Source organism: Leopardus geoffroyi, chromosome B3 (genome assembly GCF_018350155.1).
Source record: "Leopardus geoffroyi isolate Oge1 chromosome B3, O.geoffroyi_Oge1_pat1.0, whole genome shotgun sequence".
NCBI classification, from domain to species: Eukaryota; Metazoa; Chordata; class Mammalia; order Carnivora; family Felidae; genus Leopardus; species Leopardus geoffroyi.
Window position 1 is genome coordinate 4817096 of NC_059337.1, and position 22529 is coordinate 4839624.

The 22529-nt window shown below is 41.6% G+C and overlaps 1 protein-coding gene across 4 annotated transcripts in view; it reads left to right on the top strand.

Moving 5' to 3' along the window:
* The window catches only part of SEC11A (SEC11 homolog A, signal peptidase complex subunit), a 41297-nt gene extending 19543 nt beyond the window's left edge, over nt 1–21754 (top strand). Inside the window, exons 2-7 of one of the 4 annotated variants that reach the window (XM_045448658.1) lie at nt 2593–2702; nt 8023–8172; nt 14423–14542; nt 15059–15096; nt 20763–20820; nt 21230–21754. In XM_045448658.1, the coding sequence (XP_045304614.1) occupies nt 2593–2702; nt 8023–8172; nt 14423–14542; nt 15059–15096; nt 20763–20788 (444 nt within the window). In that variant the 3' untranslated portion in view covers nt 20789–20820; nt 21230–21754. Of the gene's footprint in view, nt 1–2592; nt 2703–8022; nt 8173–14422; nt 14543–15058; nt 15097–15269; nt 15961–20762; nt 20821–21229 lie in introns of those variants that run through there. The other 3 variants (XM_045448657.1, XM_045448660.1, XM_045448659.1) reach the window with 3 other exon arrangements.
* The last annotated feature ends 775 nt before the right edge of the window (nt 21755–22529 follow it).

Sequence of the window (22529 nt, forward strand, 5' to 3'; positions counted from 1 at the left end):
TATCTTCTAGATAGGTTATGGCTGTTAAAAAATTTACCAGCTTTTATTTTGTTCTTGAACTCTTGTTATGTATTACTTACAGTGTATTTTATTTGCTTGTTTATTTAAGTTTATTTCTTTTTGAGAGAGTGCTCATGTGCGTGCCCACAAGTGACACCGTTTACTGACTGAGCCACCCAGGCACCTCCAAGTGTCTTTTTGTTAATGAAAATCTTTCCATTGTCATCTTTCCATTTTCAGAAGGGCACCAGTGAAGCATTGTCAGAACAGGTGTGGGGTATCTAATAAAGTATTCTTTAAAAGAAACATGAAAGACAATACTTACAATTTCCTTCGTCCCTGCAAGGTCACTGTTCCACCCGTAACCACCCTTCCCTTTTTCCTCAGACTTGTAATACTGCCTTTCACCATAGAGTCATTGTTGGGAAATTTATCTAATCACCAAAGTCACCCCCATCGTTCTTATTAAGGAGGAAAAGGTTAAAAGTCCCCCACTGTGTATAACTGGTATGTCCCTTAAAAGGCTCGTATATAGCTAAGTCAGTCTGTGGCCGAAACCTAGGCAGAAGCACACTATCTGAGCAAAAATTTGAAAACCGTCATGTTCTTCTCCCTTTCTTTTCTCGCCTCTTTTTCCTACCAACAGCCTTAGTCAAAAGAGTAAAATAAAAGAGCCTCCCTAGCTCCTGCTTGGGATTTGCTGTCTCTCCCTCTCTTTTTCTGCCCTTACGTGTGTGCACTCATGCGCTCTCTCTCAAAATAAGTAAACATTAAAAAAAAACTCATTAAAAAAGATAGACATGGCTATTTTTAGATTTTATTTGTTTCAGTGTGAATTGTTTAAGTTTTGCCACAGAAATATTAACATGCTTGATTTGGGGATATTGCCATAGACCCTGCTAGGGGTGTTATGTAAATGTGTGGTTCTCGCAAGGATTACCTTTTCAAAATTTGGCCGATTTTGAAATAATGACACCTTTCTGACTCCTAAATAAGGGATAATGGAACCATATTTTACATTTGGTAGTTTGTGTGGAATCTCACAGAAGTTCGAGATTGGGGCGTAGAATCTATTGTTCTAAGCAGTACTGTAGGTGATTTTTTTAGTATCAAAAATTTGGAAAATACAGCCTTTAGCTGGATTCCTGACTGTTTACCCACTGGTTGACGATAATCAGTTCTTAGAAACTAGTTTTCCTACTTCTAGCCTCTCCTCCATTTCCTCAATTCTGTTTTCTGAATCAAAGGACCATTTTTTTGGTCTTTTCAGAAGCTACCCTCTCAAAGAGGTAGAGTTTAGGAGACCTGAGTTGTAGTTACTACTCTGCCTGCCAACAGCTGTACAGCCATGAGCACGTCACATAACCTCTCTGTGCCTCAGTTTCCCTACCTGTAAATGGGAGTGTCAAACTAGGTGTCAGGTACCTGTATGCTCGTATTACACCAGTACTCAAAGAATAGCAAATATTTGTGTCTGTTAGAAAACGTTCATATTTTCTTCTTTGAGGATGATGTTAATGGTATCCACAGAGCACATCATATTTCATAGGGGTGCCAGAATTTAAGTCATATTTGAGTTTCCCCAACTGATCCCAAAATGCCTTTTCAAAATCATCTCTACGTCTAATGTGGGGCTCAAAGTCACGACCCCAAGATCAAGAGTCACATGCTATACCGACCAAGCCAGCCAGGCACCCCCCAAAATGTCTTGAATAGTTGGGATTTTTTCTCACAGACATTTTTTTTGTTTTGAACAAAGATCCAGTCAGAATGCACTGAATGCATTTGGTTGTGTCTCCTGAGTCCTTTTTATTCTAGAACAGTCTCCCACCTTTATTTTCACGATGTTGAGTTTTTGAAGAGTAGACCCGTTGTCTTGCAGGATGTCCACACGCACGTACATTTTTTTAAGTAACAAAAATGAGTCAATCATCCTCTCTGCTTTTACTCATTATCCTGTCTCAGTCTGACACAGTTAGCTCCCATTATTTCCCTCACATGAAATGCCTTTTTGGTGTTGTATCTGCTTCTTCAAGTCCTAGAATTTGACGACTTGTCAAGTAGTGGCCTAACACTTCGAGTGCTAACTGTGTGACTGACGAGCTGTATGACTTTGGCGAAGTCATTTCCTCCCTCTGAGACTAGGTTTTCTCAACCATAAAATGAGGAGTGCAGTCACATGCCATCAAATAGCCCACGGTTATCAAGAGATAAGTGTTGTGGGGAAGTACGTCCTGAAGGAGTTCAGGAGCACCGGTATGTTACTATCGGCTGGTGTGTATCATGGATGAAATTGAACTTGAGGGGGAACTGTCCTGTAGCCTAAATGAAATAACGTCTGTTGAAAGTTCTGAACATAAGTTTCCTGTAAGGGTAGCGTGTTTAGCAAACGAAAAGGAGAAAGGTTGTTGGGTGGTAGGAGGGCTGTTCCGGGATGCAGATGTATAATCATGACAGTATTTTAAAGAATGTTGCAGAACTTTGGCTGCCCTGATGGTACTGCGTGAAATGTTTTAAATTGATACTACTCTCGGTCGCTTTCTTGAGCGGGGATAATTATGGATCTGATTTTCCTCTCTTTTGTTTTTACAGCTGTATTATCAAGTCCTAAATTTTGGAATGATAGTTTCCTCGGCACTAATGATCTGGAAGGGGTTAATGGTCATAACTGGAAGTGAAAGTCCGATCGTAGTGGTGCTCAGGTAACAACTTCTTTTCACGGCATAGGGTTGCACGGCATTACTTGAGAGAAAAATGGACTAACTGAATAACCGTTGTATTATTGTTCTAGAAACTACATTTTCCCAGAAGAGGGCCTGAAAGAAAGTTAGTTCCTATTTTTCAACTGTGAGAAATGCACAGCCTTGTTAGGCACTTACCATTCAGACCCCAAAGGGCTCATGACTTTTCTATAAAACAATTACTCTGTTGTGAGTTTTCTTTTGGGCACATCTCTTAAGAAAGTGTTTCAATGTACTGTGTTTTCCTGAAATTCTTCTGTCTTGGTACGCTCTTCATTTTGATAAGTCAAGACTGATAGTTGTTAGTTTACTAGATTATGTATCCTCTCCATGAATTAAGAGTTTTTCTGCAGCACTCAGTGTCAGTACAGAAGCATCACTGATTATTTCCGTGTTTCCTGCTGACCTTTAAATATCACTTCTAAATAGACTTCAGGAATTTTGAAGATACCAATGCTGTCTCTTAAAGTGACAGATAGTACTGATTTTTTTTCCACCGTTCCTCCTTCTCTACCCTCGTATTCATACTCTAGTGCTTTAAAAAAAAAAAAAACTAATTTAGTAACTAACTCCTTCTGGGAGAATTACCACTTGGTTGTTGAATTGAATCATTATAGTTCTGTCTTATTTGGGGTTTAATTATGTAAGCTGTTTTCAAGTCTTTTCTGGAGATAATGGTGTGTTAATATAAAATAAATCACTAATGTGTAAATTCTAGGTACTAGTACATTACTGTTAAGATCATTTTGATTCCTTCATTGTCATATTAGGATATATGAATTTCAGGGGCGCCTGGGTGGCTCAGTCAGTTAAGTGTCCGACTTTGGCTCAGGTCATGATCTTGCGGTCCGTGAGTTTGAGCCCCACATTGGGCTCTGTGCTGATAGCCCAGAGCCTGGAGCCTGCTTCAGATTCTGTGTCTCCCTCTCTCCCTGCACTTCCCCCACTTGCGCACACGCTCCCTCCCTCCCCCTCTCTCTCTCTCTCTCTTTCTCTCCCAAAAATAAATAAACATTAAAGAAAAATTTAAAAGAAAGAAAAGGATGTACAAATTTCAGCAACAAGTGGTTCCAGCACCAGGGCACTGGGTCTCCAGTGTCTCACTCTTACCTTACTTGCTCTTACGCATACCTTTGTTGTGTGTTTGTTAACAGTCACACGGAACTGTAATTTTAGAGATCCAAAGGCAGGGATTTTATGAGCTGGGAAAGCATTTAATGTACGAGTCTGGGAGTATAGAGACTTCGCCCCAAGTTCCCAGACAGTTTTAGACTCAGTGGAAAGCTTCAGTTTCAAACACCGACAGGAGAAACCACGCTAATTGGCGCTGTGGGGAAAAGGTGCAGAGAGAGAGCCCGGGGAGGCTTCTTTTCGAGAGTCTTCTGGGATTCTTTCATATTGAGTTCCCTTCAGTGGAGCTGCTTAAGGACAGTCTCATGACCCTTAAAATGGAGATGTTGGAGTGAACAGGGGATTCAACTAAGGCCCTGCTCGACACAGCGGTGGTCCTGCAGCTAGAAAATTTGTAATATCATTTGGGGCTTAAAAGTGGCATTGGGATAAGTTATTTTGCAGCGAGGTTTATTTATATACTAAGCTTTTCCGATTACCAGTGTGAAATAAGGAAAGGAAATTAAAAGAGACCAGGTCCTATTGGAAGAGAATTTGATCAAGGCTGGAAGGAGCAGTCATTAGAGAAAGGTCAAGTAAAAGCAGGTGGCCCAGGTTTCATGTAACTTCGAGGAATATAATTTTTACGTGGAACCAAATATGCCTCAAAGGACTCAGGCTAACCGACAACCCGCCTTTAAGACTTTTGTGAAGTCATTGGGGATAAAGACAAATAACTTTTCTTTGTTAATAATTTTTTATTTATTTTTTAAATTCCAATATAATTAACACGCAGTGTTTTGTTAGTTTCAGGTGAAGACAAATACTTTCATTAACTGAGTTTCAGGGAACTTTCAAAACTTTTTTTCCCCTTTAATAGAGCTGAAGTCAGTTTTAAAATATTTCAGTGGTTTATATATAACTTTTTATAAAGTTTATGATTGATGTATTAAATTTTTTTTAATGTTTATTTCTGAGACAGAGAGAGACAGAGCACAAGTGGGTGAGGGGCAGAGAGAGGGGGTGACACAGTATCCGAAGCAGGCTCCAGGCTCTGAGTTGTCAGCACAGAGCCTGACGCGGGGCTCGAACCCACGAGCTGTGAGATCATGACCTGAGTCGAAGTCTAGATTTCTAGATTTTTCTCTCTGAAATCTAGACTCTTGTTTTCACCCTACCCTGGACATCTCCATCTGAATGTTGACCGGGCACTTGAAACTCCACGTAATAAAAGTAAAATTCATCTCCTTTCCCACACACCTGTTCTTCTTCCCCCTGTTTCTGTGACCGTCACTGCCATCTGCTCCCTTGCCATTGTTGAAAGCCCCGGAGTCATCCTTGCTCACCCCTTTCTGTCATATCCAATTGGCCATCAAATTTGTTGTTTTCCCTCTCTCTTCTACTCTTTTATAATTGTGTCCCCTGCTGTTGTTCTATTTCAGGCCCTCAGCATTTCCTGCCTGGGCTGTTGTAGTGACCTTTAAAAATATGATTTTATAATCAGAAAAAGTTAATATATTTTCATTGTATGAAACATTGAAAACACAAAGAATCTAGATGAAGTGAAGTCACCCGTAGTTTGGGATATAATGAATATTACCATTTTGGTCTCTTTTTTCATGTATATTACTTCCTACATAATTGAAGTAATTCTGTATGTGCATCCTTTTCTTTATTTGTCCCCTTGTGATTCTCCCGTGTCCATATTTTTAATAACACTTTTAATGGTTGCCAAGTAATAGTTTGGACAACTGGTTTCCCAGTCTACCTTCTGGTCTTTTCTAGTTTACTCATTATTTCAGTAAATATTTGAATGTCCTGGGGCGCCTGGATGGCTCAGTTGGTTAGGCATCCGACTTCAGCTCGGGTTATGATCTCACCATTCGTGGGTTCAAGCCCTGCATCAGGCTCTGTGCTGACAGCTCAGAGCCTGCAGCCTGCTTCCGATTCTGTGTCTCCCTTTCTCTAACCCTCCCCCACTCACATTCTGTCTCTTTGTCTCTCTCTCAAAAATAAACATTAAAAAAATTAATATTTAAATATCCTTTACTCTGTAGCTTCTGAAGTGATGTTTCTTTTTTTTTTTTAATGTTTATTTATTTTTGAGACAGAGAGAGACAGAGCATGAGCAGGGAAGGGGCAGAGAGAGAGGGAGACACAGAATGTGAAGCAGGCTCCAGGCGCCGAGCTGTCAGCCCAAAGCCCGATGCGGGGCTCGAACTCACGAACTGTGAGATCATGACCTGAGCTGAAGTCAGATGCTTAACCGACTGAGCCACCCAGGTGCCCCAGAAGTGAGGTTTCTTAAATGCAGTATGATTATAATACTCCCTAAAATTCTAGTGTGGTTCAGAGGCAGTTCAGCACAGTGAGAGTAGATTCTGTTGGACACCCTGTTCAAATCTCCTCTTTATAATTTTTTTGGCTGATAAGTTTCTACCTTTCTTAGCCTCAATCTCTTTATCTATAAAGTTGGGGTAATAATAATATCTAAATCAGGGGCACCTGGGTGGCTCCATCGGTTGAGCATACAGCTTTGGCTCAGGTCATGATCTCACAGTTCGTGGGTTCAAGACCACATTGGGCTCTGTGCTGACAGCTCAGAGCCTGGAGCCTGCTTCAGATTCTGTGTCTCCCTCTCTCTTTGCCCCTCCCCCACTCATTCTCTCTCTCTCTCTGTCTCTCTCTCTCTCTCTCTCTCAAAAAAAAAAAAAGTGTTAAAAAATTAATAAAAAATAATATCTACATCATAGAGTTGTTCTGAAGATTATTTAAAAGAAACAGAATAGCACTTTGTATACAGTAAATGCTCAATAAAAATGAACTATTAAACCATAGCAACTCAGCTTTATTCTGTTTTATTTATATAATTTTCAAGCAAGGTTTTATTTGAACAAAGGATGTCACTGATTTTAAAAAGCAATCAGTAAAACCTTGAAAACTACATGTCTAGAATACTTTCTCTGACGTTTTCACCAAACACCTGTCCTGTCTTCTGCCTGAACATCTGAAAAAGGGAACACTCATTGTCCCCTGAGGAACCTTAACAAAAGTGTTGAGAATAAACATGTCCTGGAAAATCCATGTACGTAGCGGTTCCCAGATTTTACTATACGTTGGAATCACCTGGAGTCTTTACAGAATACTGCCGCCTGCCTTCCATTCCCAGGGATTCTGCGTTATATTGGCCAGAGATACGACCTAGAGTGTGGGATTTTTTTAAAAGTTCCCCGGGTGATTCTAATATGCAGCAAAGTTTGGAAGCACTGCTATATTCTCTTATGAGGTCCCAGAATCTCCATAAAGACATGTTTGGACTTTGTCATTATTCTTATATTAGATTTTAATCCTTATCTATTTTTCTCTTACTAAATCTATTGTTACTGAGCACTGGAGTTCGAGTTTCAGAAAATAATACTGATGGGCTATTTCTTCATAGCAAGAAAAGGTTCGTTAATTAGTACAAATATCATAGGACCTTTGAAGAACTTGGTACAGGGTGGACCAGAGGAGAGGTGAGAAGACGCTCTAGAAGTTTGTCTTCACTAACCACCATGGCATTGAATCCTTTACTCGTTTCTGAAATTCTTAGACAAAAATCCCTGCTCTTCTTGGTTTTCTTTCTTGTGTCTCTTTTTAAAATAAATAAGTGGAGAACAGAAGCATTATCTTTGTAGCTGACTGTTCTTTGACTTGATGGGCTGTTTTTCCTTCTAAATGGGTCGAAACCGTAAGGTCATCTTGGTCTGTATCTTTATAAATGGCAGAAGATGACCCAGTTCTCATTTGAATATATTTTGAATAATGTTTAGCGTTTTCAGATGAGGTGGGAATAAGGGCAGTGTTTATAAAGTTCATTCTTTTATATTCCATTTGTCACTTGAAATTTTAAAAGGTTAAGGAATTAGTAACATTGCCCTTTTCAAGATTTAAGCTCCTTTGAATAGTAATGCTTGAAATGGATCTAGTTAGTAAAGGCTAAAAACTAAAGAAAGCTTTGTGTAACTCATTAGTCCGTGGAAACCATATTTTGAGAGTATACATTGATGTTGATATATTTGTTAAGGTATTGAGTATATCCCAAGGGTGGTACTTTTGATTGTTTTGTTGAGTAATTTTGAAAGTAATTTTAATCTCACACTTTCTTTTTACTAACTTCTTTCCCTCATAGTGGCAGCATGGAACCTGCGTTTCATAGAGGAGATCTTCTCTTTTTAACAAACCGAGTTGAAGATCCCATCCGAGTGGGAGAAATTGTTGTTTTTAGGATAGAAGGAAGAGAGATTCCTATAGTTCATCGAGTCTTGAAGATTCATGAAAAGTATGTGCAAACTATATTTTCTCTGTTTTAAAATGTTTTCATGTTTTAGTGTTTTGAGTATTTAATTTTGATGGCCTGAAGATTAAGAAGTGTGGGGAGCACCTAGGTACTTCTTCCAGTCCATTTTTATGAACAACTGAAGGTTTGGTAGACATTTGGAAAACTAAGTAATTTATTAATTCATTTATCTCTCTGAAGTTTTTTCTGGAAGTTTTTCTTGGTTGCCTTTTACTTCACAGTCAGATCCATAGCCCTGTATATCATCCCCCAGAGCACATGACGTAACAGATGGTCCCAAATAGAATCTTCTTTTTTTTTTTTTAATGTTTATTTTCGAGAGAGAGAGAGCACCAAGCACAGGAGGGGCAGAGAGAGGACGACACAGAATCCGAAGCAGGCTCCAGACTCTGAGCTGTCAGCACAGAGCCCGACACGGGACTTGTACTCACAAACTGCGAGATCATGACCTGAGCCGAAGTCGGATGCTTAACCCACTGAGCCACCCAGGCACCCCCCAAAATAGAATTTTCTAATGTAATTGATGAAGTAGCCCTCCTTAATCTTTTGAAAAAAAATCTTTAAAGCAATCTAATAGATACGTCAAACAAGAATAAATTTATCAACTTTTTCAAATTCCAAAGAAACTTTCTGAAATATAATTACTCTTTTAAACATAGACCCTTCTTGCATTTCAGAATTAGAACGAGCGGGGTGGGGGGCACCTGGGTGGCTCAGTCGGTTAAGCATTGACTTGAGCTCAGGTCATGATCTCACAGTTCGTGAGTTCAAGCCCCGCGTCTGTGCTGACAGCTCCGAGCCTGGAGCCCGCTTCAGATTTTGTGTCTTCCTCTCTGTCTGACCCTCTCCCACCCTCACTCTGTCTGTCTCTCTCTCTCTCTCTCTCTCACTCTGTCTCTCAAAAATAAATAAACATTAAAATTTTTAAAAAAATTTTTTTAAAGATTTAGAATTAGAAACGACATATGTAAAACCTTTAGAATCATCTGGAGGTAGAGGTGGGGCATAACAATGAGCAAAAAACTTTACCTCTCTTGGTGGGCTTCTTTATCTGTAATATTAAGAGGTTTTGGAAGATGAATTACAAGATCTGTGAGTTCTGAGCCTGTGCTTCCCTGTCCAGCTCTGTATTCCTCACCCCCTCCCTTCTCAATCTATGGTACTTCTAGCTTAGGAATCATTCAGGAGGGAAGGAAAGAAAAAAATGAAGGAAAAAGTAGGTGTCCTGGAGGACACACAGAGGACAAGTAGAACGGTGAGCAGGTGATTTGGGCTCTTGGGAATGAGGGGAGCCCTAAATAAATAATATCTTATTCTTACCACACCCTCTAGGGTAATTTTTTTCTCCACTTAGAGAAGAAGGACCTGTCAACTGTTGCTTTTCGACAATCCCCTAAACATTCTAGTTTAAGAGAATTCCTTCTTCACTGATGAAATGAAGATCTGACTGCTCTTTTTTTTCAAACTTCAGTCTATATTTTGAAAGATTATAATTTTAAAACAGCATTCTGCTATTGACTAGAAAGGAATGACTGAATTTTTTTAGAAATTTAGTTTGGGGGCGCCTGGGTGGCTCAGTGATCTCACGGCTCATGGGTTCAAGCCTGTGTCAGGTTCACACTGATAGTACAGAACCTGCTTGGGATTCTGTCTCTCTCTCTCTCTCTCTGCTCCTCCCCTCTTGCGTTTTCTCTCTCTCAAAATAAATTTTAAAAATTAAAAAAATAACTTTAGTTTGGAATTATGAAGGTTTATTCCGTACAGGTAAGTGTTTTCCAGAGTCTCAGAGTTAATTTGCGGCGTTTGTTCTTAGCGTTGCCTTTTGTAAGCAAAGCAGAACCAACTGAACTTAGCAGAGAAAATCAAATTAAACTCAGGCCCTGCTTTGGGTAGAGCAAAAGTTGTCCATTTTCATATGCAGTCCCTCAAAATTGATTGAGTTTTTATTTTAAACAGTTCATCTTGTTTTAGGACAGGTTCATTGACAGATACTACATCAATTACAGTCCTTAAAATTTAAAAATAATTTTAACAGAATGCTGAATATTTTAAGGTTGGTGATTCATTTTGGATTCTGGAGATGCCTCCAAGTTGAAGTCCTGTTTAGATAACAGATCCAGCTAGTATTCTGAAGCTTCCAATTTCCTTTTTTCTTTTGGGGAGTCTAAAATACTGATTGTGATAATCATTTAAATTTTTTTCTTAAATGTTTTGGTTTTTTTGAGAGAGAGACAGAGCGGGAGTGACAGGGGGGCAGAGAGAGAGAGGGAGACACAGAATCCAAGGCAGGCTGTAGGCTCTGAGCTGATGGCACAGAGCCCAACGTGGGGCTCAAACTCCCGAACTGGCAGATCATGACCTGAGCCAAAGTTGGATGCTCAACCGATTGAGCCACCTGGGCACCCTGATGATCATTTGATTTAATAGTGTTAATACTGTTATTAAATGTGGGACCAAATGACAACCAGAATGGATTGTTTGTGGTAAATGTGCCCTGAACCTTTTCAGGCTGATTTTTGTACTGTTACTCATTTCTTTCATCCCAACATTATTTTAAGAAATAAAATCCTGGGGCGCCTGGGTGGTTCAGTCGGTTAAGCGTCCGACTTCAGCTCAGGTCACGATCTCGCGGTCCGTGAGTTCGAGCCCCGCGTCGGGTTCTGGGCTGATGGCTCAGAGCCTGGAGCCTGCTTCCGATTCTGTGTCTCCCTCTCTCTCTGCCCCTCCCCGTTCATGCTCTGTCTCTCTCTGTCTCAAAAATAAAAACATTAAAAAAAAAAAAAAAAAGAAATAAAATCCTGAGCTTTGAGAAGGATAGAGATGGGAATTGTTCAGCTGACCTCTTTCTTTTATCTCATTCCTCCTTCTCCACCTGCTCCTTGTGTGCCTTTGTAAATTTGTAAATATCATATAAAGCTCTTTTTTTTCATATATTGACTCTCCGTCTTGTGAACACTCTTATTACATGTATACACACGATCCTGTATAAATTTAGGAAAGACAGCAAACAAAATCACCTGTAACCCTAGCACCCGGAGAGAATGTCAAATTTGGAGTCATCTTCTCTTTGTGTTATAAACACACATTTTCTCCCCCGTACAGCACTGGGATCTACTCTACTATCTTTTGTAATGTGATGATCTCATGAACATATGGTGGAATATACTGGTGTTACCCCATATGCAAAGAATCCCTAAACTAAAAGACCAGCTGGCCAAGTACCGCTTAATATGTTGGTATTGGGTCCATGAATTTGAATCTGTTCTTTGTGCCCTGCGTAGTCATTCCCTAGCCCTACCTGTTCTCGGGATGACACTAACCGCGTGCGCTGAGCTGTGTGACCGGGCAGTGGGAAAGCACACATAATCCAGTGCACCGCTGAGCTCAGGCAGAAACTCTTGTAAAAAACGTTAAGAAATTTCCAGTATTTATAATAGAAGCTCGTTTGGAAAATAGTGTATTGCGAAAAGGTGGTCAGTGGTGGTCTTTAAAGACTCTGCCACCTCCCTCGTTGACTGTGATTACTGTGTTTTAATTAAGTAAAACGAGGGGAGTTCTCACGCCTCACTCCTGCACAAGAGCTAGGAGATACGCTTGCTGAGGCAAACGGTGCCACAGCTCTTCTTTGAATACTCCTCTCTCCCCCTACTCTTCTCTTGTTTTCCATTTTCTTCCAGGTTAAATGAGTCACGAAAGAGCTAGCTCGTAATGATGGTTGTGTTTCCATGTAAAGAGGTGACATTGCTTTTAATTATCATCAGTCGACTTAATTCTCTTGAACAGTTCCTCATGTTAACCTGTTAGTCTCTCTGAATGCTTATGTTTTTCTCACATATAAACTCCCACTCTGTCTTATTTCGTAGCGTGCTCTCATGTGCATTTAGCGAGTGCAGCCTATTACAGAAGGTATAATTTGATGATGTTGAATACCGGCGTGAGGTCAGGTGTTCGGAAGGAGAAATTTTTGCAGTTGGGACGACGAGCTTTGCTTTTTCTGTGCAGAGAGATTGTTTTGCACCCCTCTGGCTTCTGGGGTCTTTTTCTTATCTAGAAAGTGATTCGATCCCCCGCCCCAGCATCACGGTATTATGCTGGTTGAATTCAGCCGCACACACACCGAGCTCCTCGGAGAGACAGCATGCTAACTATTCGGTCCCTGTGCTAGTGAGGGACAAGCCTGCACGACTGTGTCTCCAGTCAGTGTTTGGGCCCGTGAGCCGTGAGGTGCTGGAGTGGGTCTTGACGGCCAGTGGGTCAGGAGCCGGCCGCCACCACTCCCATCAGGTCGAAGGGGACCCCTGCTTTTCAAGACCCCTCCAGCAGTCCCTGCGGACAGCACCTTGGACCCGGGAGCTCGGGTCTGTGTGTTTTGTTGGTAAGTTGGGTCTTTCAGAAGAGCCCGGATCTGCTGTAGCATCCCTTTCCTTTCCTGGGGAGCTTTCCCGTTCCGCCGTTCTCCTTTCCTCGAACTTGACTTTACTCCTCTGCCTCTGTGGGCTTGCTGTTTTCGTGGTTGAGTGGACTCTTCCTTTCTGCGCTCCCGACTTTGACTCTTGGCAACGGCCCCTCTCGGCACCTGCCTTCTTTCACTCTCCAGATTGTTTCAGACATTCTTTTGCTCACCGACTTGTCAGCTACACATTATTTTTTTTCTCTGTATATATTTGCATTTTTTCTAACCAGAATCTCATTTTTAGCATGTCTGTTTGCACTTAACTAGTTTTGGTGTTTTGCAGCACCTTCCAATTTAGTTTCATCTGCACATTTAGTGTCTAGTAAGCTAGTTTTTGGCTTAGCATCTAAGTGGCTATCAGTCAATAGGAGGCTGAGGCTAATTTTCTTCTTTCTAATACAGTAGTTAACCCAAAGTCACTTGAATTAATTTTAAGATAGTCTTTATCAAACTGTGAAATGTACTTTGCTTTCAATTAAATTTTAAAATTATTGGCAACCTCCTGTTCTTTAGCAGAATTAAACTAATAATTCCCTGATCAAGTAAAATGCTTTTCTTATAAACCCTGACATGTAAAAGCAATGTATGTTTGTTGGAGAAAGAAATAGAAGAAAAAGGTAAGCTAAAGAAAGCCATAGATGGCCACTGCTTTTACCTTGGGTATATCACTTTAGATCTCTTTTATATCGTTTTTTTTTTTTTTCTTTCATTTTATTTTTTAAATGTGGAGCATTTCTGGGGCGCCCGGCTGGCTCAGTCAGTGAATCCAAGGGTCGTGAATCCAAGCCCCACACTGAGTGTGGAGCCTACTTAAAACTAAAATTAAAATTAATTAATTAATTATGGAGACTGTCTAATGTGCACAGGAGTATACAACACTGTATAATGAACTCCCATGTACCTGTCAGCCAGTCCCAGTAATTACTAATCTGTGGTCAGTTCGGCCCCACCTACACTACCTCTTCCCACTGTCCTGCCTGTGTGACTTAAATCAGATCCTAATGTCATGTCGTGTCATATGTACATATTTTAGCAAGTGTCTATAAAGCATAAGCAATGAGCTTTTAAAAAGCGTAACTACAGTCAGCATGGTTATACCCCAAAAAAGAACAACTGTATGTTTGCATCATTATGTGTCCAGTCTTTGTTCAGATTCCCAATTGTGTCATAACTTTTTTTTTTTTAGCAGTTTGTTTGACTTTTTGATTCAAATAAGGTCCTCGGTTGCAGTTGGCTTATATGATATGGCTTTATAGTCTCTTACATTTAACCTGTAAATTCTTTCTCCTGCTTCCTTTATCCCTCACAGCTTGTTGAAGAAAGTTGGTTATTCTGTAGTTTCCCTTACTGGTTACTGCCGATTATGTCCTGTGAGGTAGTTTAATGTGTTCCTTTGCTCTTTGTGTTTACAGAAAATTGGTGGCTTGTGTTTAGTTTAATGTTTTTATGAGACTATACTGTCGATGCTATTATGTAATTTTTTCTTCATGTAATAAAATTTGTATGATCTTCCAGTGTCATTAACTGTCCTTCTATAACGTCGTTCTCAATGCTTGCTTATTTCAACTCCTGAATGTTAGACTTTAGCCTGTTTCCAGTTTTTCCCTCTCATAAACACAGTTGTGAACATCCTTTTAGCTACATAGGTAATTATTTTGATATTAGGAACGATGGTCAAATACCACAGCTCCATTGGAGTTTTAGTTAACAAAAGCAGATTTGGTGCTTGCAAATGGCATGAAGGTATTTGATAATTTGGGTCTCCCGTACTCTTTTAAGGCAAAATGGACATATCAAGTTTTTGACCAAAGGAGATAATAATGCGGTTGATGACCGAGGCCTCTATAAACAAGGACAACACTGGCTGGAGAAGAAGGATGTCGTGGGGAGAGCAAGGGGGTGAGTACAGAGGGAGGCGTTTATTGAGATATCCGTGTCACATGAGACGTGGCCCGCTTTCCAGTTGTCTGATCACACACAATTGAGTATAATGTTTTGATGCTGGTTCTACCAAATCACCCTGTGTCCTTTGAAAAAGTATTCTTAGAATACATCTAAAACTTGAGGTACATTGCTCCAGAGGGGAGGAAATGGGGTCCAGTGAAAGAATATTAGTGATGAGATGATGATTGGGGTGACAGTTTTAAAAATTCATCTTTTATTTAATTTGTTCAAGAAACATTACTGGACAGCTTCCATGTACTCTGATGTCTACACTGTCTAGTCTCTGGGGGTCCAGAGCAGTGTTCATCCTGCTTCATGAAACGTATTTCTTAAGTAGTTTCTTAAGTCAGCAACTTAAAGTATCCATCTAGATTAATTTTGTCATGTTTATTTCATGCTGTTTTATTTCTAGTCTTAAAACCATTGAGGTCAACTGAAATTAAAAAGTTATATGAAGCCTGTTTATTTCAGATTTTATCAGGAGAACAGATCAGTGGAGGACAGGAATTGTAAGTTGTTGATGTGAGGACATACGGAATTGTTACTACCCTCATGTTATTAATAGTATTAACGATAACTCACATTTACCAGGGCTTACTATGTGCCAGAGACTCATTCTAAAATCTTTACAAGTATTACCTCATTTTAACCTCAGAACAACCCTAATATTTCCATTCTACAGATGAGGAAACACAGACAAGTTAGGCTGCTTATCCAAGGCCACACTGACGATGGGAGGCGTCTGGCCAACTCTGGAACCCACCCTCTGGACCATCCCACCAAAAGTCCTGGCATAATGCTTCTGAAGTGGATAGCTGCCGGTTCTCACTATTTAGATGCCCCATGGGGCTCTGACCCCTGTCAGAATGTCCCCTCCTTCTATAGACACTGGGTTCACAGTGATTCCGCTGGAGATCAGCCACCACACTGAGGAGTTCCCTTCCCACAGAGAATGCAGCGTGAGAGAGCTGCCTCAGCTGTAGCATGAGAGGTGTTGGTTTGGGGCCAGAGAGATTGGAGCAGCACAAGAACTGGTGTGTTTTATCTCTTGTAAAGCTGTTTGTGTGCATGCCTCCAGTTCGAGGGAACTCCTTTTCCTATGTTGGAGCTAAGTATACCTTTTTTTAAAAAAGATTTTATTTACTTTTAAGTAATCTCTATACCCGGGGCGCCTGGGTGGCTCAGTCGGTTAAGCGGCTGACTTCGGCTCAGGTCATGATCTCACGGTTCGTGGGTTCGAGCCCCGCATCAGGCTCTGTGCTGACAGCTTGGAGCCTGGAGCCTGCTTCAAATTCTGTGTCTCCCTCTCTCTTTCTCTGCCCCTCCCTCACTCTCTCTCTCTCTCTCTCTCTCTCTCTCAAAAAATAAATAAACATTTTAAAACATGCTTTAATTAATCTCTACACCAACATAGGGCTTGAACTCACAACTCTGAGATCAAGAATCGCCTGCTTCACCGACTGAACCAATCAGGTACCCCTAAACATGCTTAAAGTAGGTCTTTCTGAAGAATTTTTTTAAAATCTTTATCTATATACAGTGTTATTTCTAAAATCCCAACATTGAGGGGCACCTGGCTAGTTCGGAGATTATTTAAAAGAGATTAAAGAGATTACTTAAAAGTAAAATCTTTGTTTAATTTTACTTATTTTTTTAAGTAGGCTCTGTGCTCAGCGTGAGCCCAACACAAGGCTTGAACTCGTGACACTGAAATCCAGAGCCAGACGCTCAACTGACTGAGCCACCCAGGCACCCCCGAAAAAATACAGTCTTTAAAAAAATAAAATAAAATCCCAACGTTGAAAATACAGACCTTTTTGTAGCTTTTAATTAAGAAAAGTGGGGCGCCTGGGTGGCGCAGTCGGTTAAGCGTCCGACTTCAGCCAGGTCACGATCTCGCGGTCCGTGAGTTCGAGCCCCGCGTCGGGCTCTGGGCTGATGGCTCAGAGCCTGGAGCCTGTTTCCGATTCTGTGTCTCCCTCTCTCTCTGCCCCTCCCCTGTTCATGCTCTGTCTCTCTCTGTCCCAAAAATAAATAAACGTTGAAAAAAAAAAAAAATTAATTAAGAAAAGTAATAGCCTGGCAATTTCTGAACTAAATAACTTTCCACCAAGTATAAACATCTGGGACACAGCAGGCGCACAGACCCTTAGCTGTACAGATTTACTTGGCGTTGATTATACTGACACTTACCTTGACACAGTGGGCAGAGCACCACCTTTTGTGGAAATTTGTTTATAAAACACTAAACTGATAATTCAAAGTCAGACTGTACCCAAACCTTGAGGATAACTTTTTTTCAGGTCAGTCAGTGACTGGTACAAATGTCTTTATGCAATAAAAAAAAAAAAAAAAAAAAAAAAAAAATTTTTTTTCAAATAGTTGCCCAGTAAAAAGTTGTACGCTGAGGCCTAAGGCCCTAAATAAAAAGGTAAATCACTTTTATTGAGATAGAATTCACATATATTAGAAAATAAAGTTCACCCTGTAGAAGTGCGCAGTTCAGTGGGTTTTATTATATCCACAAAGTTACCAGCCGTCACCACTGTCTAATCTCAGAGCATGGCCACACTCCCAAAAGAAAACTCCATACTCCTCAGCAGCCAGTCCCTGTCTCCTTTCCCCGCAGCCCCTGGCAACCGCTAATCTACTTTGTGTCTCAGTGCATCGCCTGTTCTGAATGTTTTATATAAACCGAATCTTACAATATGTGGTCTTCGTTTATGTCTGGCTTCTTTCACCCAGCAGAATGTTTTCAAGCCTTATTCATGCTATAACATGTAATAAAGACAACCTGTAGAAAGTGAAACTAATACTGAACCAACCAAGTATCTAGTAGGAGTGATTTCTGCCTAAATTCAGGATGTTGAAAATCACAAGAGGACCTTAGCCATAAGAGTAGAGAAAGACAAAAGACAGGCAGAAGCTGAGCAGTGGGGTGTAGTGACAATGAAGAGAGACGTAAACAGAAAGGAGCAGAGTGATTTAGCTCTCTGTTCACTAAAGTCAGTTTTAAGGACGAGGCTTTTCAAGTGTACTTTTTCCTTAACTCGAAACGTCATTCTGGGGTAGAAACAATGACCCTTTTAAAGTCAGCTCCCAGATAGAGACCTCCCTTTTGACAGCTGACAAAATCATTTTCTCCCGAGCGTGAGCAGCTAGTTCGTCCCTCCCCAGCACCTCTGGTCCCAAGAACCCCAGGGACATGTGTTTATCCGTCCTCTACCTCCTGGTTGTTAACCTGGCACCAGCGGCTCTTGGAGGTGGCTTTCTGGGTGGCACTTGTCTCACTTCTTTTAAACCTTCTTCTGCTTATTATCCGCTCAGCTTTAGCAGAGTTTCTCTGAGCAGAGTAGGGAAACGTGCGCCTGATGTGAATTTAAGATGACCGATAATGGTAGCCTTGTGCACTTGATTTGCACCTTTGGTGCCTCTGTCCATGGAAGGAACCAGTGAGACAAAGAATTAAATCTTTTGTTTGACTTTGGGCTGCCTGACATATTATTTGCTTCCATTGCTCCTAAAGTCCAAGTTGCTGCCATTTCACTTGTGTTGAGGCAAGGAAAAAACCAGCCTTAGCGGGGAAAGACACTTCCACGGGTAACCCATAAACAGGCTGTATGATCACTGGGAGCCGAAAGCTCTTTGAGCATGGATAATGCGTGGAGGGAACAGCAAAAGTCTTGTCTGTGAGAATGGCTGCTGATTAATCATCAGACCAGAATAAGCAGCCTGGTCCTGGTTTAGTAGAAATCACAGGTGCTTTTATCGCATTTAGTCTGCATTTGACTGTGAGGCATCTGTCTTTACATCCTTTTTTTTTGTAAGCTTATTTATTTATTCTGAGAGAGAGAGAGACAGTGTGAGTGGAGGAGGGGCAGAGAGAGAGGGAGAGTGAGAATCCCAACCAGGTTTCGTGCTGCCAGCATAGAGCCCACCATGGGGCCCAAGCCCAGGAAAACATGAGATCGTGGCCTGAGCCGAAACCAAGTCAGATGCTTAACCGACTGAGCCACCAGGCACCCCTGTCTTCACATTCTTAAATTAGATGATTACCCCACAGAAAGCTATTGCTTTTATGAAGATGCTATAAATGAGACAAAATAACAGTTAAAACATTAAAAAGAAAAAATACGTATTAAAACTATAGAAAACCTGAATCTACCCTCCTGGAACTTAGCTCTGCCATCCTGGAGGGACAGTGAATTTTCAGTTCTTAGAGGTCCCAGGAGTTGAAACTAAAGCCTGGGCCCTAGGAGGGGTATTATTTGCCTCCACATGCCAGGTCCAGGCATCTCACTAGCTAGAACTGAGTCTCTGCTACCCGAGAGTGCAGAAGCACTATCTGGGCCCCACCCTCCATAGATGCTCTGACTCCACAAATCTGGGGAAGATCCACCACGTTTTAACAGGCTATCCACGTGATTCTGACAAAGGAGGCCTAGGTTTTAGGAAACACCAACTTATGGAATGAGAGTTTGGGAATGGGGAGAGAGAGGGATGGGTCTGGTAATGCTGCCAGGACAGGGTGAGGACCGGAGACAGGAAGTAAGAGGAGTTCTTCAAAGGAAGTGCAGTGCACCAAAGACAAAACTTCTGCTTTTCAAGCTTGCCTTAAGGCTTCAATAGGGAGGGGTGATGTCAGAGGTCGTTGCCCATTGTGCACCTTTGGCATGGTGCACAGCCCTGAATAGTAGAAGCATCTGGGCTGTTTTAAAGTGTGCAAAGTTCAGTCTCCACCTCAGTCCAGCCTCCCTTCTCTAGGACAGGCTCTGAGTCAGTATCATGGAGCCCACCCTGGAGTAAAAGTGGAGGCGGTAAAACAGGAGGAGAAAGAAGAAAGTTGTTCATTTGCTAACTGCCATCTCCTTCCACGTTGACGGCCCCTGCTGACCTTTTCTTTCTCCCCTGAATTCTTAGGAAGTTGAGTGTTTTGCATCGAGGGGAGAAGTGAAGTCCTAGAGCAAATGAGGTCTCCAAGGGAAAGGGGAAAAAAGAGGCCTGGACAGCCAAACATTCAGTCAGGCAGTATTTACTAGATGCCTACGACCGGTGCAAGGTGTTATGTTTGGCCTTGAGGATACACTGGGGAGCAAGACTGGCATCGTTTTTGCGCTTACAGAGCTTAGAGTCTAGTAGGAGAGACAGACGCTATACAGCTAGTTGTGCAGCTAGTTACATAATAAAAAAAAACTGGGGGGCTCAGTCTGTTAAGCGTTCGACTCTTGATGTCAGCTCAGATCATGATCACGTGGTTCACAGGTTCGAGCCCCATGTTGGGCTCAGCGCTGACAGTGCAGAGCCTGCTTGAGATCCTCTCTCACTCTGCCCGCCCCCCAAATAAATAAATAAACTTTAAAAATATTGTGGTAAAGACTTCAAAGGAAATGTATCAGGTCTATGAGGTTATTTAACAGTGGTTTTACCTAGTTTTCAGGGGATAAACTTTAGGGGCGAGGGGAAAGAAAGACTAGTGAAAAAACACCAAAGGGATAGCAGCCGAGAGGTAGGTAGAGAAATTGATTTGTGGTGTGTTAGAGAAACCACGGAGGAAGGGGTTTCAGGGAAAGTTTGTGGTCCTCAAAGTCCGCTTCTGCAGACATGTGAAGGAAGATGGTTGGTGAGACTGGTCTGCTGCATATGGTGATTTGAACTGTTCTGGAAAAAGGTTCAGGATTAAGAGAGCCAGAGTACAGGTGGCGAACAAATGAGAGGGTGCTGAAATCTTCAGTACTGTAATGGAGCTCTTTCGCTCTCTTTTTGGACATTTAATATGAAGTACCTTATAACAATCTGGCTGTGTTTGCCTTGTCTCCCCAGAGATATTGACCACTCCCTGAAGGTTATGACCACAAACCCAGCCCCTAGCACTGAGTCCGCATGTGGCCTGAGAGCCACCATGTAGAGGCCTGAGACCTTAGATCTGGTTCTGGTTCTTGGCCACAGAAGCCATGGACCTCAAGCACGAGCATCTGTTTCCTCATCTATAAAATGGTGATATTCCTAACTTCCCTGTCACATGAGTTGTTGAAAGGATCTTCTAGGACAGTCTGTGCGAATGGACTTTGTGAACTGAAAAATTAGTTTTCTGTGGAAGATAATTGAGAATATTTGGTTAATGAGAATGGCTGCTTGGGGAGTTCTGTGATGATCAGTTTTTTGTTTGTTTGTTTAGATTTGTTCCTTATATTGGGATTGTGACGATCCTCATGAATGACTACCCTAAATTTAAGGTAAGAGCCTACACTGTTTGTTTCATTAAAAATGTGACCTTTTGGGGCTCCTGGGTGGCTCAGTTGATTGAGCGTCTGACTCCTGATTTCAGCTCTGCTCATGATCCCAGAGTAGTGGGATCGAGCCCCGCGTTGGGCTCTGTGCTGAGCATAGAGCCTACTTGAGATTTTCTCTGTCTCTGTCCCTCTGCCCCTCTCCCCACTCACACTCTCTCTCTTTTTTTCTCTCTAATAAATATGTATATATGATCTTTTGTTTAATTTTGGAAAACTGTTAAATGGATTACCAGCTAGTTGGGTGATTCAGTAATTTATCATGGCCACAAAGACCCGCTTATTCATGAACTCTGAGGACCTGTAAACTTTTAAAAGCTCCTCTGACTTGTGACGTTCTGTGTTTATTTTCCAGTACGCGGTACTCTTTTTGCTCGGTTTATTTGTGCTGGTCCATCGTGAGTAAGAAGTCTGCCTTGCTGTTCCCGGAAGATGCCGTACTTTTCGTTACTGAATGTTCGGAGTAGATACTGGTCTGTGATTGGTGGAGTGGAGAACACTCATGTCGGCGCTTCTTGGTAGCAATGGTTTGCATTAGCTTCTGTTTCCACGCCAGGGTATGTGTGGGCGGGTGCACGGGCACCATGGCGCGCTCTCGAGGGGACTCTCAATCACAGGATTTCATATGTTGTCATTGTCACACTTTCACATTTTTGTACATCAGTGAATTTTTTATATTAAAAGGTTGAGCCAAAGCCCCCAGTGTTTGTATTTTGAAGCCAAGCTTCACTTCTAAAGTGCCTACAGAGTTCTGTAAATTCATGCAGCTCTGCACGAGTCTGAACCCGTCATTCCTCCCTATGAGGTGGGAATGGCGTAGACTGAGGTGGTCGTAAGTCTTAACTTTTCAAATTTTAAATAAAAGACTTTGCATATCGAACCCCTTATCCCTGACTTGTGTTTGTCGGGAAAGCTTTGCCTTCCTCTGCCGGTTCTTAGCACCCTTGGGGAGATACAGACTTTGATGTGAACAGTCCTTCAGCTAAGAAGGTTGTCCTGATACCAACAACTGTTTCTTGTTTGTGTGTGTGTTTTGTTTTTGTTTTTGTGGAGCAGCAATGCCCATTGACATTCGTAGGAAATCTCTTAGCCATGAAATTGATTCTTCACTGGGGTGTGATCCAGATGGGTAGAGACGCGGTTTGTGTTGCTGGAAGGTTCAGAAAACCCTCACTGTGCTGTAAAGGCTCCTGCCCTTTTCTTCACTTGAGACTCTCAGCCCTTTCTACACGGTGGCAGTGCGTTTCGGCATCTGGAGGAAGCCAGAGGAAGGTGCTGGAGGCCAGGCATGTTCCTTGCTTTTTAAAAACTACTTTGCCTGAACCTGTTCTCTTAAGTGCCTGGCTTTGCTTTTCTCTGATGTAGACTTCAGGAAGGCAGGGTTTTAAAGTGGTGAATGCCAGGCCCGGTTGTGTTTTTCTTCTTCTAATATGGAAGCAGTTCGGGAAATGGCTAGCGTAGGGTAAGCCAGTGTGTTTTTAAGTACAAAGTACTCTTGATTCTTTTTGTTCTCTTCTTGTATTAATGTGAAACCTGAAAGTAAGCAAATTTTCTGTGTGGGGCTAAATGAGCAGGTTCCATTATTTGCTCAGCTGAAGTAGGAATCAGTCCACACTTTAATGCTGATGGAATTACCATTAAAAAACAGAGACAGT